A 14262-nucleotide genomic window follows, 5' to 3' on the forward strand; every position below is an offset into this window, starting at 1 on the left:
TGTTTGTCTTGTGTCTCCTCCTACCGACCGTGGTACAGTTCAAGAACCGGCGGGAGGACCGTGAGCGTAAGGGCTCCATCCCGTTCCACCACACGGGCAAGAAGCGCCAGCGCCGCATGGGGGTGCCCTTCCTGCTCCACGAGGACCACCTGGATGTGTCCCCCACCCGATCCACCTTCTCCTTCGCCAGCTTCTCTGGCGACGACCGGCGGGCGCTGGAGCGCGGGGGCTGGCAGGCTACCATCATGGGTACCATACCAGATCTGGGTTCAAACACTTTTTGAAATTCTTTGAAACATGTTTAAGCGTTAGTTTGAGCGCTTGCTTTAGCCTGCCTGAAGTGCCCGATGGGCGTGGTTTGCAGCTTTGCAACTTTTCTATTGGTTCCATGGCACCAGGCAAACTCAAGCCCAGATAAAATATTTGAAATGATTTCGAATAGTATTTGAACCCAGGTCTGTATATGACCAACACTTCTCACTCACTGTTTTATCTCTCTGTCTTTCTGCTGATAGATCATCTCTATCTCTATCAATAGATTGTACTATTCACGTCTATCCATCTATTGATATATCTATTTTATATCAATAGAAATTTAAAAGTACAGGGAAAATGACTGGCTCTCGTTAGCTGAGTCAGAGGAGTTAGTCCCCTGGCTCTCATTAGCTGAGTCAGAGGAGTTAGTCCCCTGGCTCTCATTAGCTGAGTCAGAGGAGTTAGTCCCCTGGCTCTCATTAGCTGAGTCAGAGGAGTTAGTCCCCTGGCTCTCATTAGCTGAGTCAGAGGAGTTAGTCCCCTGGCTCTCATTAGCTGAGTCAAAGGAGTTAGTCCCCTGACTCTCATTAGCTGAGTCAGAGGAGTTAGTCCCCTGACTCTCATTAGCTGAGTCAGAGGAGTTAGTCCCCTGGCTCTCATTAGCTGAGTCAGAGGAGTTAGTCCCCTGGCTCTCATTAGCTGAGTCAGAGGAGTTAGTCCCCTGGCTCTCATTAGCTGAGTCAGAGGAGTTAGTCCCCTGACTCTCATTAGCTGAGTTAAAAAAAAATGTTTCACCAGGTAGGCTAGTTGAGAACAAGTTCTCATTTACAACTGCGACCTGGCCAACATAAAGCAAAGCAGTGCGACAGAAACAACAACACAGAGTTACACATGGAATAAACAAGCATACAGTCTATAACATAACAGAAAAAAAATAAAGTCTATATACAGTGGGTGCAAATGGTGTGAGGACAACAGACCCTCCGATTTGACACACTGAACTCTGTCTGCGAAGTAGTTGGTGAACCAGGCGAGGCAGTCATTTGAGGAACCAAGTCAGAGGAGTTAGTCCCCTAACAGCAGCTCAACTGGGTCAGCCTCATTAACTTAATGTTTGTCTGGTTGTTAGGAAAGGTTGTTGCTTCTAATGTTTTGCAAAAGGTGCACAGAAAAAGGGACTTTCTCATTCGAATGTAACCATTATTAAAAGCCCTATACTTTTAGCCCTACTTTCTTAATGAACAGATGTGGGTTAACTGGTACAGTAGGATGTGGTATGCATTGTTTTGTGGCAATGACAGTGAGCTTATTTGGCTATTAGGCCGTCTTAGGGGAAGAGGAACGTGAGTTTGGTTGTGTGAATGAGTGTGTGTTTGGTTGTAATGCTGTGTGCCGGTGTCTTTCACTCAGAGTTGTGTGTTTGTTGGTGTTTTAGGTAAGTTGACGCGGCGAGGGAGCACAGACACGGCTGCAGACACAGACAACCTGAGTGCTAAACACTCACACTCCCATCACTCCCTGCTCAGAGACATGCCAGACCACTCCAACAGCCACGGAGACAACACCGTTCACGCCAAGGGGGAGGGTAAGAGTCTATACACCCACAACACCGTTCATGCCAAGGGGGAGGGTAAGAGTCTATACACCCACAACACCGTTCACGCCAAGGGGGAGGGTCAGAGTCTTTACACCCACAACACCGTTCACGCCAAGGGGAGGGTCAGAGTCTATACACCCACAACACCGTTCACGCCAAGGGGAGGGTAAGAGTCTATACACCCACAACACCATTCACACCAAGGGAGAGGGTCAGAGTCTATACACCCACAACACCGTTCACACCAAGGGGGAGGGTAAGAGTCTATACACCCACAACACCATTCACGCCAAGGGGGAGGGTCAGAGTCTATACACCCACAACACCGTTGATGACAAGGGGGAGGGTAAGAGTCTTTACACCCACAACACCGTTCACACCAATTTGGAGGGTAAGAGTCTATACACCCACAACACCATTCATGCCAAGGGGGAGGCTAAGAATCTATACACCCACAACACCATTCACGAAAAGGGGGAGGGTTAGAGTCTATACACCCACAACAACGTTGACACCAAGGGAGAGGGTCAGAGTCTATACACCCACAGCACCGTTGACACCAGGGGGGGGTCAGAGTCTATACACCCACAACACCGTTGACACCAAGGGGGAGGGTCAGAGTCTATACACCCACAACACCATTCACGCCAAGGGGGAGGGTCAGAGTCTTTACACCCACAACACCGTTCACGCCAAGGGGGAGGGTCAGAGTCTATACACCCACAACACCGTTCACGCCAAGGGGGAGGGTAAGAGTCTATACACCCACAACACCATTCACACCAAGGGAGAGGGTCAGAGTCTATACACCCACAACACCGTTCACACCAAGGGGGAGGGTAAGAGTCTATACACCCACAACACCATTCACGCCAAGGGGGAGGGTCAGAGTCTATACACCCACAACACCGTTGACGCCAAGGGGGAGGGTAAGAGTCTTTACACCCACAACACCGTTCACACCAATTTGGAGGGTAAGAGTCTATACACCCACAACACCATTCACGCCAATGGGGGGAGGCTAAGAATCTATACACCCACAACACCATTCACGCAAAGGGGGAGGGTCAGAGTCTATACACCCACAACAACGTTGACACCAAGGGAGAGGGTCAGAGTCTATACACCCACAACACCGTTGACACCAGGGGGGGTCAGAGTCTATACACCCACAACACCATTGACACCAAGGGGGAGGGTCAGAGTCTATACACCCACAACACCGTTCACGCCAAGGGGGAGGGTCAGAGTCTTTACACCCACAACACCGTTCACGCCAAGGGGGAGGGTCAGAGTCTATACACCCACAACACCGTTCACGCCAAGGGGGAGGGTAAGAGTCTATACACCCACAACACCATTCACACCAAGGGAGAGGGTCAGAGTCTATACACCCACAACACCGTTGACACCAAGGGAAGGGTAAGAGTCTATACACCCACAACACCATTCACGCCAAGGGGGAGGGTCAGTCTTTACACCCACAACACTGTACACACCAAGGGGGAGGGAGAGTCCATACACCCATATTCTGTCATCACCCACAGTTATGAACTGAACACCTTCAATGATATATCCATCCATCTATCACTCCATCTATCCACTCATCCATCACTCCATCATCCATCCCTTTATCCATCAAGCCTTCCATCAACCCTTCCTTCCATCCCTCCCTCCATCCATCTATTCATCCATCCAAAATATACATTTTCTCTAAATCTGTGAATGTCTCCACCCCCTCACCTCCTCTCCTCCCACCCCTCCGCCGCCAGTGCGTTCACAGATCTCCACCATCACCATGGCGACGTTCAACACCACAGTAGCGTCCTTCAACGTGGGCTATGCCGACTTCTTCACCGAGCACATGAAAAAGCTGTGTAACCCTGTACCCATCCCAGAGATGCCCCACGAGACGCTGGCGTGCGCCAACCTGCCCCGGAGCTTCACCGACTCGTGTATCAACTACTCGTGCCTGGAGGAGGGAGACAACATCGAGGGCACCAACAACTTCATCCTGAAGAATGGCATGCTGGACCTTACGGTGAGGGGCAGTGATAAAGAGTGTCACCTGTTGGTCTGAGGTCTCTGACAGGGTTTCTGTACTGGAGGAATAACCAGGTTCACCACATATCACAACTCCGGTAGGATGGCTCACACTACCATGGCATTACTGAACCATTGGGCTCTATTTACTATGTAGTCATTTAGAAAACGCTCTTATCCAGAAGCGACTTACAGTTAATGCATTCATCTTTAAGGTAGCTAGGTGAGACAACCACATATCACAGTCAAGTAAATGTCCTGCCTGGTTCCTGCCTGGTTCCTGCCTGGTTCCTGCCTGGACAACACTTGGGGAGGAATTAGTAGGGAAGCTTGGAGAATGTTGGATGGATGGTGTGATGGATGGATGGTGTGATGGATAGTGTGATGGATGGATGGTGTGATGGATGGATGGTGTGATGGATGGTGTGATGGATGGATGGTGTGATGGATGGATGGTGTGATGGATGGATGGTGTGATGGGTGGTGTGATGGATGGATGGTGTGATGGATGGATGGTGTGATGGATGGATGGTGTGATGAATGGATGGTGTGATGGATGGATGGTGTGATGGATGGATGGTGTGACGACCCTCCCACTCTGTCTGCCGTATTCTGTCTTTGTTCTTGTTTTCTTATTAGGATGCCGGTGGGCGGAGTTGAGAGGGTCGTCAGCTACATGGGAAACACCTGGGCCAGGTGTCTCCCAGGATAAATAGACCTCTTCAAAATTCATGGAGGAGACTCTCTCCATGCAGACACCTGTTGTAGATTGTGGTGTGGTTCTTGGTGGCCTTTTGTTTGTTTGCTTTGGCACCTTTCAACACCCTGCATTATCACATTCATGCATGCAAAACACTCACTTACACTACGGACTACTGATTACACACACCATTGGATATTTTCCTTAGTTGCTTTAGTTAATAAATATATCTTTTGTTACTCCTTATCTCCACGTTGTCTCCCTTTGTTACGGGCTTTGAGCCGGTTCGTGACAAGTGGGGACTCGTCCGGGATCTTTGAACTATTGGTTTGGGAGACCGTGGAGGTACGTGTTTGGTTTGAATAGTGTTTGAGTGTGATCGGCCCAGTATTGGTTGCCTTTGTTGTTTGGTTTGTGTGCTGCGTTGGAGAGAGTATAATGGTTAGTTTCCAGGCCCTGCCTAGCCTGAACTCTTGTTCTACTTTCTGTTGGGACGTCAGTCTGAAGTGAGTAATCTGCTGTGTACCTCGGTGGGAGATTTGGGTAGGGTAGTGGAACTTGCTACCCGGAGCTATAGCCTTTTTCCCCTGATAGGTTTAGCGACGTGTTTCATTTTTTGGAATATGTTGGGCATGGTTAATGTTTGTTATTTTTGTGTGGTGTCTGTGGACTGAGCAGTTGTCTCGGGGCACATCCGTGGCTTGGTGGAATTTGCCAGCATGCTGGGGAGTTCTATTTCCTTGCCAGCGGGCTACAGTGCGTAAATTCCCACCGCAAATCTGCACGAAGACTAGGGTTGAGTTATTGTAGGTTTTGGGGAAGCTCCATATCTCATCTCTCTTCTGTGGTGCTCAGGGTGATTGTCAATTCTCGGGTTGTGTTCTGGTGTGCTCAGCAGAAGGGAAGAGCGAGAATTGTTTTTGTGTGATTATGGCGTCTTATGTAGATAAGTTCATTCGCTCTCCATCAGAGGAATTGTTAGATTTAGGTACTAAAGAACAGCTGTTGAAGGTCGCGGAACACTACAAGGTTGAGATTAGTGATAAACGTCTAAAGAATTCTATTAGGTTGATATTGAAAGCCAATCTGATGGAGAGTGGTATTCTTGAAGTTACCACCGGGCCAGCCTCTGCTGAGGATTTGTTGTCTCCCCATAACGTTACAATGGCCATTCCATCGGTTAGTCCTAGTAGCCTTCTTTTTGAACAGCAGAAAGAACTGCTTTTGTTACAGCTAGAGCATGATCGTGAGAAGCTAGAGCATGATCGTGAGAAGCTAGAGCATGATCGTGTGAAATATGAAAAGGAATTGGCATTTAAACAAGATATGGAGCGTGCTAAAATCAAGTTGCAACAAGAACGTATAGAGTTGGTTAGGGAAGGAAAGATCTCAGGGGAGAGTTTGTTTTGGGAAGGTGACCCAGATTTACCTAGGGGTAGTTCCGCTTTTGGTCGTGCCCCAGAGACATTTGATATTGTTGGGAACTTGCGGTTATTGCCTCGGTTTAATGAAAGGGACCCCGAGACATTCTTTTCGTTGTTTGAGCGGGTTGCTGACGCTAGGAGTTGGCCTGATTCTGACCGCACTTTAATGTTGCAGTGTGTGCTGACTGGTAAAGCGCAGGAAGCATATTCAGCTCTTAGTGTACACGACAGTGCCAATTATGATAAAGTTAAAACAGCTGTGTTACAGATTTATGAATTGGTCCCTGAGGCTTACCGCCAACGATTTAGAACTTTAAAAAGGGACGATAACCAGACTCATGTTGAGTTTGCGCGACAGTTATCTTTACAGTTTAATCGCTGGTGTTCTGCCTCTGCAGTTGTGACTTTCCAAGGGCTGTGTGATCTGATTATGTTAGAGCAATTTAAGGACACAATTCCTGATCGTATTGCCACTTATATTAATGAACAGAAAGTAAAGAATGTTGCTGAAGCTGCGGTTTTGGCGGACGAGTATGTGTTGACTCACAAAAGTGTCTTTGCAAAACCCCGTATTCGGAAAGAGTGGGGGTGTTCGGATAGATTTGGGCTTCGCTCACCGAGATACTTTGATTCTCGGGCAGAGTTCTATTCAACTAGGGTTGAACCTGACTCCCATGGTAAGGCTGACTTTGGGCAGGAGTGTCACTACTGTCAAGGTTCAGGTCATTGGAAAACGAATGTCCACTTCTCAGGTCAAAGGGTGCTTACGCTAAATCTAAGCCTGCTGCGTTAGCTGCACCTGTTCCACATCAGTTCATTCTTGACTCATTTCCTCAGGCCCAGGAGAATGTGAAAGTCCATATTGATCCAGACTATTTACCTTTCATTACAGAAGGTTTTGTGTCTATGTTAGGAAGTAAAGACCTAGTGCCAGTGAAGATCCTGAGAGACACAGGTGCCTCTGAATCATTTGTGTTGGAGTCTGTGTTACCCTTTTCTGCTGAGACTGATTCGGGGAATAGTGTTCTAATTAGGGGAATAGGTTTGAACACTCTGTCAGTTCCATTGCATAAACTGATGTTGGATTGTGGGCTGGTGAAGGGTGAAGTTGTTGTGGGGGTGCGTCCTTCATTGCCTATTGAGGGTATCGACGTTATCCTTGGGAATAACTTAGCAGGTGAGCGGGTATGGCCAGTTGTGTTTCCATCTCTAGTGGTTTCCACTAAGCCGTCATTTGTTGGGATTCCTGATGAGAGTGTACAGAGTTTCCCAGAGGTGTTCTCTGCGTGTGCAGTGACACGTTCTATGAGCCGTGGCGAACTAGTCACTGCGCCGACTAATGATAATAATACAAAGTATGTCACTGTTTTCCCTGTTATCCCGTTATCTGTAACCCGCTCAGATCTAATCAATGCTCAACGGGATGACCCCACGTTGGAAGAGTTGCGTGATCAAATTGTGCCTATAGAACAGTTGGGAGATGTCGCCCATGGCTATTTTCTCCAAGAGGATGTCCTGATGAGAAAGTGGGTGTCTCATGATAGTGTTTTTCTGGGGAGGCAATTAGTCAGGTTGTTGTACCAGTTAAGCTTCGTGAGTTGGTGTTGGAAACTTCTCACAGTGACGTTGCTGGACATATGGGGGTGAGGAAAACCTACAATCGCATATTAAGACATTTCTTTTGGCCTAGATTAAAGAGGGATGTTTCTGATTTTATCAAAACTTGTCACACCTGTCAATTAACTGGTAAGCCTAATCAAGCTATTAAACCAGTACCATTGTTTCCTATTCCTGTACTCAGCCAACCTTTTGAGTATCTAATTATTGACTGTGTGGGTCCTCTGCCTCATTCTAAAAGGGTAGCAGTTACCTGTTCACTGTGATGTGTCAGACCACTAGGTTTCCTGCTGCCTATCCTCTCCGATCTATCACGACTAAATCGGTGTTAAAAGCTTTGACTCAGTTTCTCTCATTGTTTGGAATCCCTAAGGTCATTCAGAGTGATCAAGGATCTAATTTTACCTCTAATCTGTTTGGTCAGGTTCTTCAACAGCTTCATATTAAACACAATGTGTCTAGCGCCTATCACGCGCAAAGTCAAGGAGCACTGGAACGTTTCCATCAAACACTTAAGTCTTTGTTGAGAGCTTATTGTACTGAGATGGATAAGGATTGGGAGGAGGGGTTGCCTTGGTTACTGTTAGCCGCTAGGGAAGTTTCACAGGAGAGCACAGGTTTCAGTCCAAATGACCTTGTGTTTGGACATAGGGTGCGTGGACTTTTATCTGTTCTCCAGGATGACTGGAAGTCTCCCGAGCCTCCTCAGTCCCTGTGTTCGTATGTGTGTGATTTCCGGCGACGGCTGTATGCCGCTGGTGAAATGGCTAAAGAGAAGTTATCATCTTCACAGGATAGGATGAAGGGCATATTTGATCGCCGAACTGAGCCTCGTCACTTTAGTCCAGGTGACCAGGTTCTTGCTCTGCTGCCAATTGTTGGTTCTCCTTTTCAAGCCAAGTTTCAAGGTCCATATACAGTGGTGCGCCAGTACACTGAGCAAAATTATCTAGTTGCCACTCCAGAACGGAGGAAAGCACACCAGCTGTGCCATGTAAATCTGTTAAAACCCTATTATGCACGTTCCTCTGAGACTGAACAGTGGGATTCTACAGAGGACGGTAAACCTGTTCTTTTGGCTGATACCGTTGTTTCCTTGGGTTCTTGTCGTGCTAGATCTGTGCATGAGGAGGAAGATGTTCCTGGTCCTGACGATTGTATATTGCAGGGTAGATTGAAAAATTCAGAAACACTGGATATTTTAGACAGTCTTCTCACTCACCTACCTGTTGATGAGCGGAAAGAGATGGTTGGTCTGATTCAGAGATTTCCAGGTTTATTTTCTGATACACCTACACGTACAAACTTAATAGAACATGATATTGACATTGGAGGTGCTGACCCCATTCGTCAGCGGTTCTATAGAGTTTCTTCAGAGAAACTACGTTGTCTGGATGCTGAGGTCAAGTACATGCTGGAGAGTAAGATAGCAGAGCCTTCTTTCTCCAGTTGGGCTTCTCCCTGTATCTTGGTCAGTAAACCGGATGGAACAAACCGTTTTTGTACGGACTACCGTAAGGTAAACAGTGTCACAAAGCCAGATTCATTTCCTCTTCCTCGGATGGAGGACTGTGTTGATCAAGTCGGTGCAGCTAAGTTTGTGAGCAAATTTGACCTGTTAAAAGGCTATTGGCAGGTGCCACTGACGAGTAGGGCACGTGAAATCTCTGCCTTTATTACACCCTTTGGTCTGTACTCGTATTCAGTTATGAGTTTCGGTCTGCGCAATGCACCTGCCACTTTTCAGCGACTTATGAACAGGGTTGTCGCCGGTCTGACCGGGTGCGCTGTTTATTTGGACGATGTAGTGATCTATGCAGATACTTGGGAAGAACATCTGTCCCGTATTCAAGCCTTGTTTGAACGTCTGGCTGCAGGTCGCCTCACAATCAATCTGGCAAAATGTGAGTTTGCTCAGGCGACCGTTACATACCTTGGAAAAGTGGTTGGGCAGGGTGAAGTGCGTCCTGTTCGGGCTAAAGTGGTGGCTATTGATGCTTTTCCACCACCAACTACTAAAAAGGAACTGATGCGTTTCTTGGGCATGATTGGTTATTACCGTAGTTTTTGTAATAACTTCTCTACTGTGGTCGCTCCCTTGACAGATATGCTGAAAGCTAAGGCTGTTTACGTTTGGTCTACTCGTTGTCAACACGCTTTTGAAGATTCAAAGAGGTTGCTTACCTCAACTCCAGTGCTGGCTGCTCCTCGCATGGATTTGTCATTTACCTTGCAGGTGGATGCTAGTCATGTGGGGGCAGGTGCAGTTTTGCTGCAAGCAGATGTGTCTGGGATTGAGAAGCCTGTTAGTTTCTTTTCTAAAAAGTTTAACGATTATCAGTTGAACTATTCGGTTATTGAAAAGGAAGCGCTAGCACTCATTTGGGCGCTACAACACTTCGAAGTGTATGTCGGGTCGGGGGTAGTACCTATTGTGGTCTACACCGACCATAACCCCTCACTTTTTTAGGTCCATGATGTGTCCAAACCAGAGGATAATGCGATGGTGTTTATTTTTACAATCATTCCATCTCGATGTGAGGCACATCCGGGGAACTGAAAACGTGATTGCTGATGCGCTCTCTCGTGCGCCCTGTTCCTAATGTTTACGTGACTAACCATTGTTTCGTATTGTCATGTTCTCTCTGTCCTGTCTGCTCCCTCCTGGTCTTGTTTTCTTTCCTCTTAAATGTTGCTTCCTGTGCGAAGGTTGCTGAGGTCTGGGGAGGAGGTTGGCTGGGGCAAATTGTAAGTGTGAACACGTAAACCCTCATCAATTTGGGGCACAGAGGCCTGTGTCAATTTGGGGCGCAGAGGCCTGTGTCAATTTGGGGCGCAGAGGCCTGTGTCAATTTGGGGCGCAGAGGCCTGTGTCAATTTGGGGCGCAGAGGCCTGTGTCAATTTGGGGCGCAGAGGCCTGTGTCAATTTGGGGCGCAGAGGCCTGTGTCAATTTGGGACGCAGAGGCCTGTGTCAATTTGGGACGCAGAGGCCTGTGTCAATTTGGGACGCAGAGGCCTGTGTCAATTTGGGACGCAGAGGCCTGTGTCAATTTGGGACGCAGAGGCCTGTGTCAATTTGGGACGCGGGAGGCTGGTATGTTGTTCCGGGGTCCTTGTTGGTCCCCGGTTTTATGGGGGGGAATGTGACGACCCTCCCACTCTGTCTGCCGTATTCTGTCTTTGTTCTTGTTTTCTTATTAGGATGCCGGTGGGCGGAGTTGAGAGGGTCGTCAGCTACATGGGAAACACCTGGGCCAGGTGTCTCCCAGGATAAATAGACCTCTTCAAAATTCATGGAGGAGACTCTCTCCATGCAGACACCTGTTGTAGATTGTGGTGTGGTTCTTGGTGGCCTTTTGTTTGTTTGCTTTGGCACCTTTCAACACCCTGCATTATCACATTCATGCATGCAAAACACTCACTTACACTACGGACTACTGATTACACACACCATTGGATATTTTCCTTAGTTGCTTTAGTTAATAAATATATCTTTTGTTACTCCTTATCTCCACGTTGTCTCCCTTTGTTACGGGCTTTGAGCCGGTTCGTGACAATGGTGTGATGGATGGATGGTGTGATGGATGGATGGTGTGATGGATGGATGGTGTGATGGATGGATGGTGTGATGGGTGGTGTGATGGATGGATGGTGTGATGGATGGATGGTGTGATGAATGGATGGTGTGATGGATGGATGGTGTGATGGATGGAAGGTGTGATGGAAGGTGTGATGGATGGATGGTGTGATGAATGGATGGTGTGATGGATGGATGGATGCACTTCATTTGAATGTGTCCAACCCCTGACACTGACCCCTCTGTCTCCCCTTGTCTCCCCGTCTACCGCTCCCAGGCCATCCTGCGGGCGGTCTACGCCGTGCTGACCCACGACATCAGCTCACGGATCTGTGACGTGTCGCTCAACATCATCGACTGCCTGCTGCAGCTGGGGGTAGTGCCGGGCATGGGAAAGAAGCTCTCCAAGCCCGACGACAAGGAGAACGATGAGACACGCCTCCCGAAGGAGGGGGCCAATCAAAGCCTGAGCGGCGCCCAAGGGGGCGTGTCTGGAGGGTGCAGCGGGGCGGCACCAGGAGGAGGGGGTGGAGGAGGAGGAGGAGGGGGATGGAGGAGGAGGAGGTGGGGGAAGTGGAGGAGGGAGCGGAGGAGGGAGTGGAGGAGGAAGCAAGGACGATGTGAAGAACAATAAGGAGAAAGACAGCAAGGTGGGTGTGAGAATACATCTATGAGTTTTCAACTCTTACATTTATCTCAAATCAAAGTTTATTTGTCATGTGCGCTGAATACAACAGGTGTAGACCTTACAGTGAAATGCTGAATACAACAGGTGTAGACCTTGTGTTTACTTACAGGCTCTAACCAATAGTGCAAAAAAGGTGTTAGGTGAACAATAGGTAGGTAAAGAAATAAAACAACAGTAAAAAGACAGGCTGTATACATCTTGTAACGGATCTCATTTTACATGCCCGTACAGAAACAGGAAAACATCGCCGCACACTTCTAGTCAGATGCAAATTTCTTTCATTGTGGATGAGCTTTGGGCCAGTCGACCTTCATCAGAGCCTGTCTGCACAAACAATAGTGGTACAGAAGGCCACAGAGAGATAATTACATGTATATTATAGATGTCATTCTACTAGAACAGAACACAAAATAAAACATGATGGTGTGAGTAATATGGCCATAACCTGTCAACTCGTGTGAATGTTATATGTAGCGTGTATTACCCTATGCCTTCTGTTTAACTCCCAGGAGGACGGCTCTTCACTGAGTACCCACAGGCTGGCTCTTACCATGCTGATCAAGATGGTCAAGTCTCTGGGTTGTGCCTACGGCTGTGGGGAGGGCCACAGAGGTCTCTCAGGGGACCGGCTCCGCATGCAGGTCAGACAACTTACAGATTGCCCCTTTAACAAAATTGAATTAAATGAACTTTATTTAGTTATATATTTATATTTTCACTGAGGTAAAAACCTATTTTGCAAGAGAGAGACCTGGTCCAAGAAACAGTAGCATTTGACAACATAGGACCTGTTGGATCTGTTAGGGGCTTTATCAGAGTGAATGGAAACCATCATCCATTTTGGCTCCGGTTGAGATAGCTGTTTGAATCTGAGACATCCTCCATTTTGGATCTACTGTTCCCATTGTTCCCCATACAGGCCCAGAACTGCCTGACCAACCTGTACAAGCTGGACAAGCTGCAGTTCCGTCAGACCATGAGGGACTACGTCAACAAGGACTCGCTCAACAACATCGTGGACTTCCTGCACGCACTCCTGGGCTTCTGCATGGAGCCCATCACCAACAGTAAGTGTTTGTGAGGCATGTGCCGAGTGTGTGTGTGTTGCTATGGAGCCACGGCTAACCACACACAGCGGCCTCACACACCCCTCTCAACCTCTCTGATGGTAGGACTGATGAAACCACGCTATGCAACTCATCCAATCAGCCTCCACTGACATCACACAATTCACTGATCACTCTTGTTTGTCCAATGCAGAGGGGTTTGTATTATTCTCCAAAATCATCAAATGTTTCAAATAAAAGATTTCATCGTAAAGTATTTAGAAATGCTATGGGTTTAATCAGGTGAATTGGTGAGTTGACTTCTCTAAAACTAAGTCATATATTGTGTAATTCATTCTAATTTATCACAACAATCAAATCACACTAAACATTTAAAATAATGAATGTATATAATCACATTCTCATAGCAATCGTTAAAATGTAAAGTCCAGCAGAGTTTCAATCTCCAGATTAAAAACAAACAGTAGACAATGAGATTGACAGACGACTAATACTTAAAGTATCTTCTACCGTAATCCAGTCCACTCTGCTTCACGATGCTGAATCTGACCTCACTCATACCTCCACGCATCCCAGAGTGCTCAATGTTTACCCACCGGCTGTCTCTCTGTTTCTGTGTCTGTTCTGTCACCCTCCTCCCTCCACTCAACTGTCCTGCCTTCCCTCCCTCTGTCCCGCCCCCATCCACCTTAACAAGCCATGTTCCCCTCCTCCCTCCACTCATCTGTCCTGCCTTCCCTCCCTCTGTCCTGCCCCCATCCACCTAAACAAGCCATGTTCCCCTCCTCCCTCCACTCAACTGTCCTGCCTTCCCTCCCTCTGTCCCGCCCCCATCCACCTAAACAAGCCATGTTCCCCTCCTCCCTCCACTCAACTGTCCTGCGTTCCCTCCCTCTGTCCCGCCCCCATCCACCTAAACAAGCCATGTTCCCCTCCTCCCTCCACTCAACTGTCCTGCCTTCCCTCCCTCTGTCCTGCCCCCATCCACCTAAACAAGCCATGTTCCCCTCCTCCCTCCACTCAACTGTCCTGCCTTCCCTCCCTCTGTCCCGCCCCCATCCACCTAAACAAGCCATGTTCCCCTCCTCCCTCCACTCAACTGTCCTGCCTTCCCTCCCTCTGTCCTGCCCCCATCCACCTAAACAAGCCATGTTCCCCTCCTCCCTCCACTCAACTGTCCTGCCTTCCCTCCCTCTGTCCCGCCCCCATCCACCTAAACAAGCCATGTTCCCCTCCTCCCTCCACTCATCTGTCCTGCCTTCCCTCCCTCTGTCCCGCCCCCATCCACCTAA

At 48.1% G+C, this 14262-nt stretch overlaps 1 protein-coding gene across 1 annotated transcript in view; it reads left to right on the forward strand.

Moving 5' to 3' along the window:
* LOC124026779 (protein unc-80 homolog) overlaps nt 1-14262 on the forward strand; it is a gene marked incomplete at both ends in the record, with an annotated part of 63553 nt that overhangs the window by 17818 nt on the left and 31473 nt on the right. The window contains 7 exon segments of the mRNA XM_046339522.1: nt 39-249; nt 1691-1840; nt 3625-3893; nt 11493-11755; nt 11757-11865; nt 12413-12544; nt 12823-12970. Coding sequence (XP_046195478.1) covers nt 39-249; nt 1691-1840; nt 3625-3893; nt 11493-11755; nt 11757-11865; nt 12413-12544; nt 12823-12970 — 1282 coding nt within the window.

Source organism: Oncorhynchus gorbuscha, unplaced genomic scaffold, assembly GCF_021184085.1.
Source record: "Oncorhynchus gorbuscha isolate QuinsamMale2020 ecotype Even-year unplaced genomic scaffold, OgorEven_v1.0 Un_scaffold_2831, whole genome shotgun sequence".
Classification (NCBI taxonomy): domain Eukaryota; kingdom Metazoa; phylum Chordata; class Actinopteri; order Salmoniformes; family Salmonidae; genus Oncorhynchus; species Oncorhynchus gorbuscha.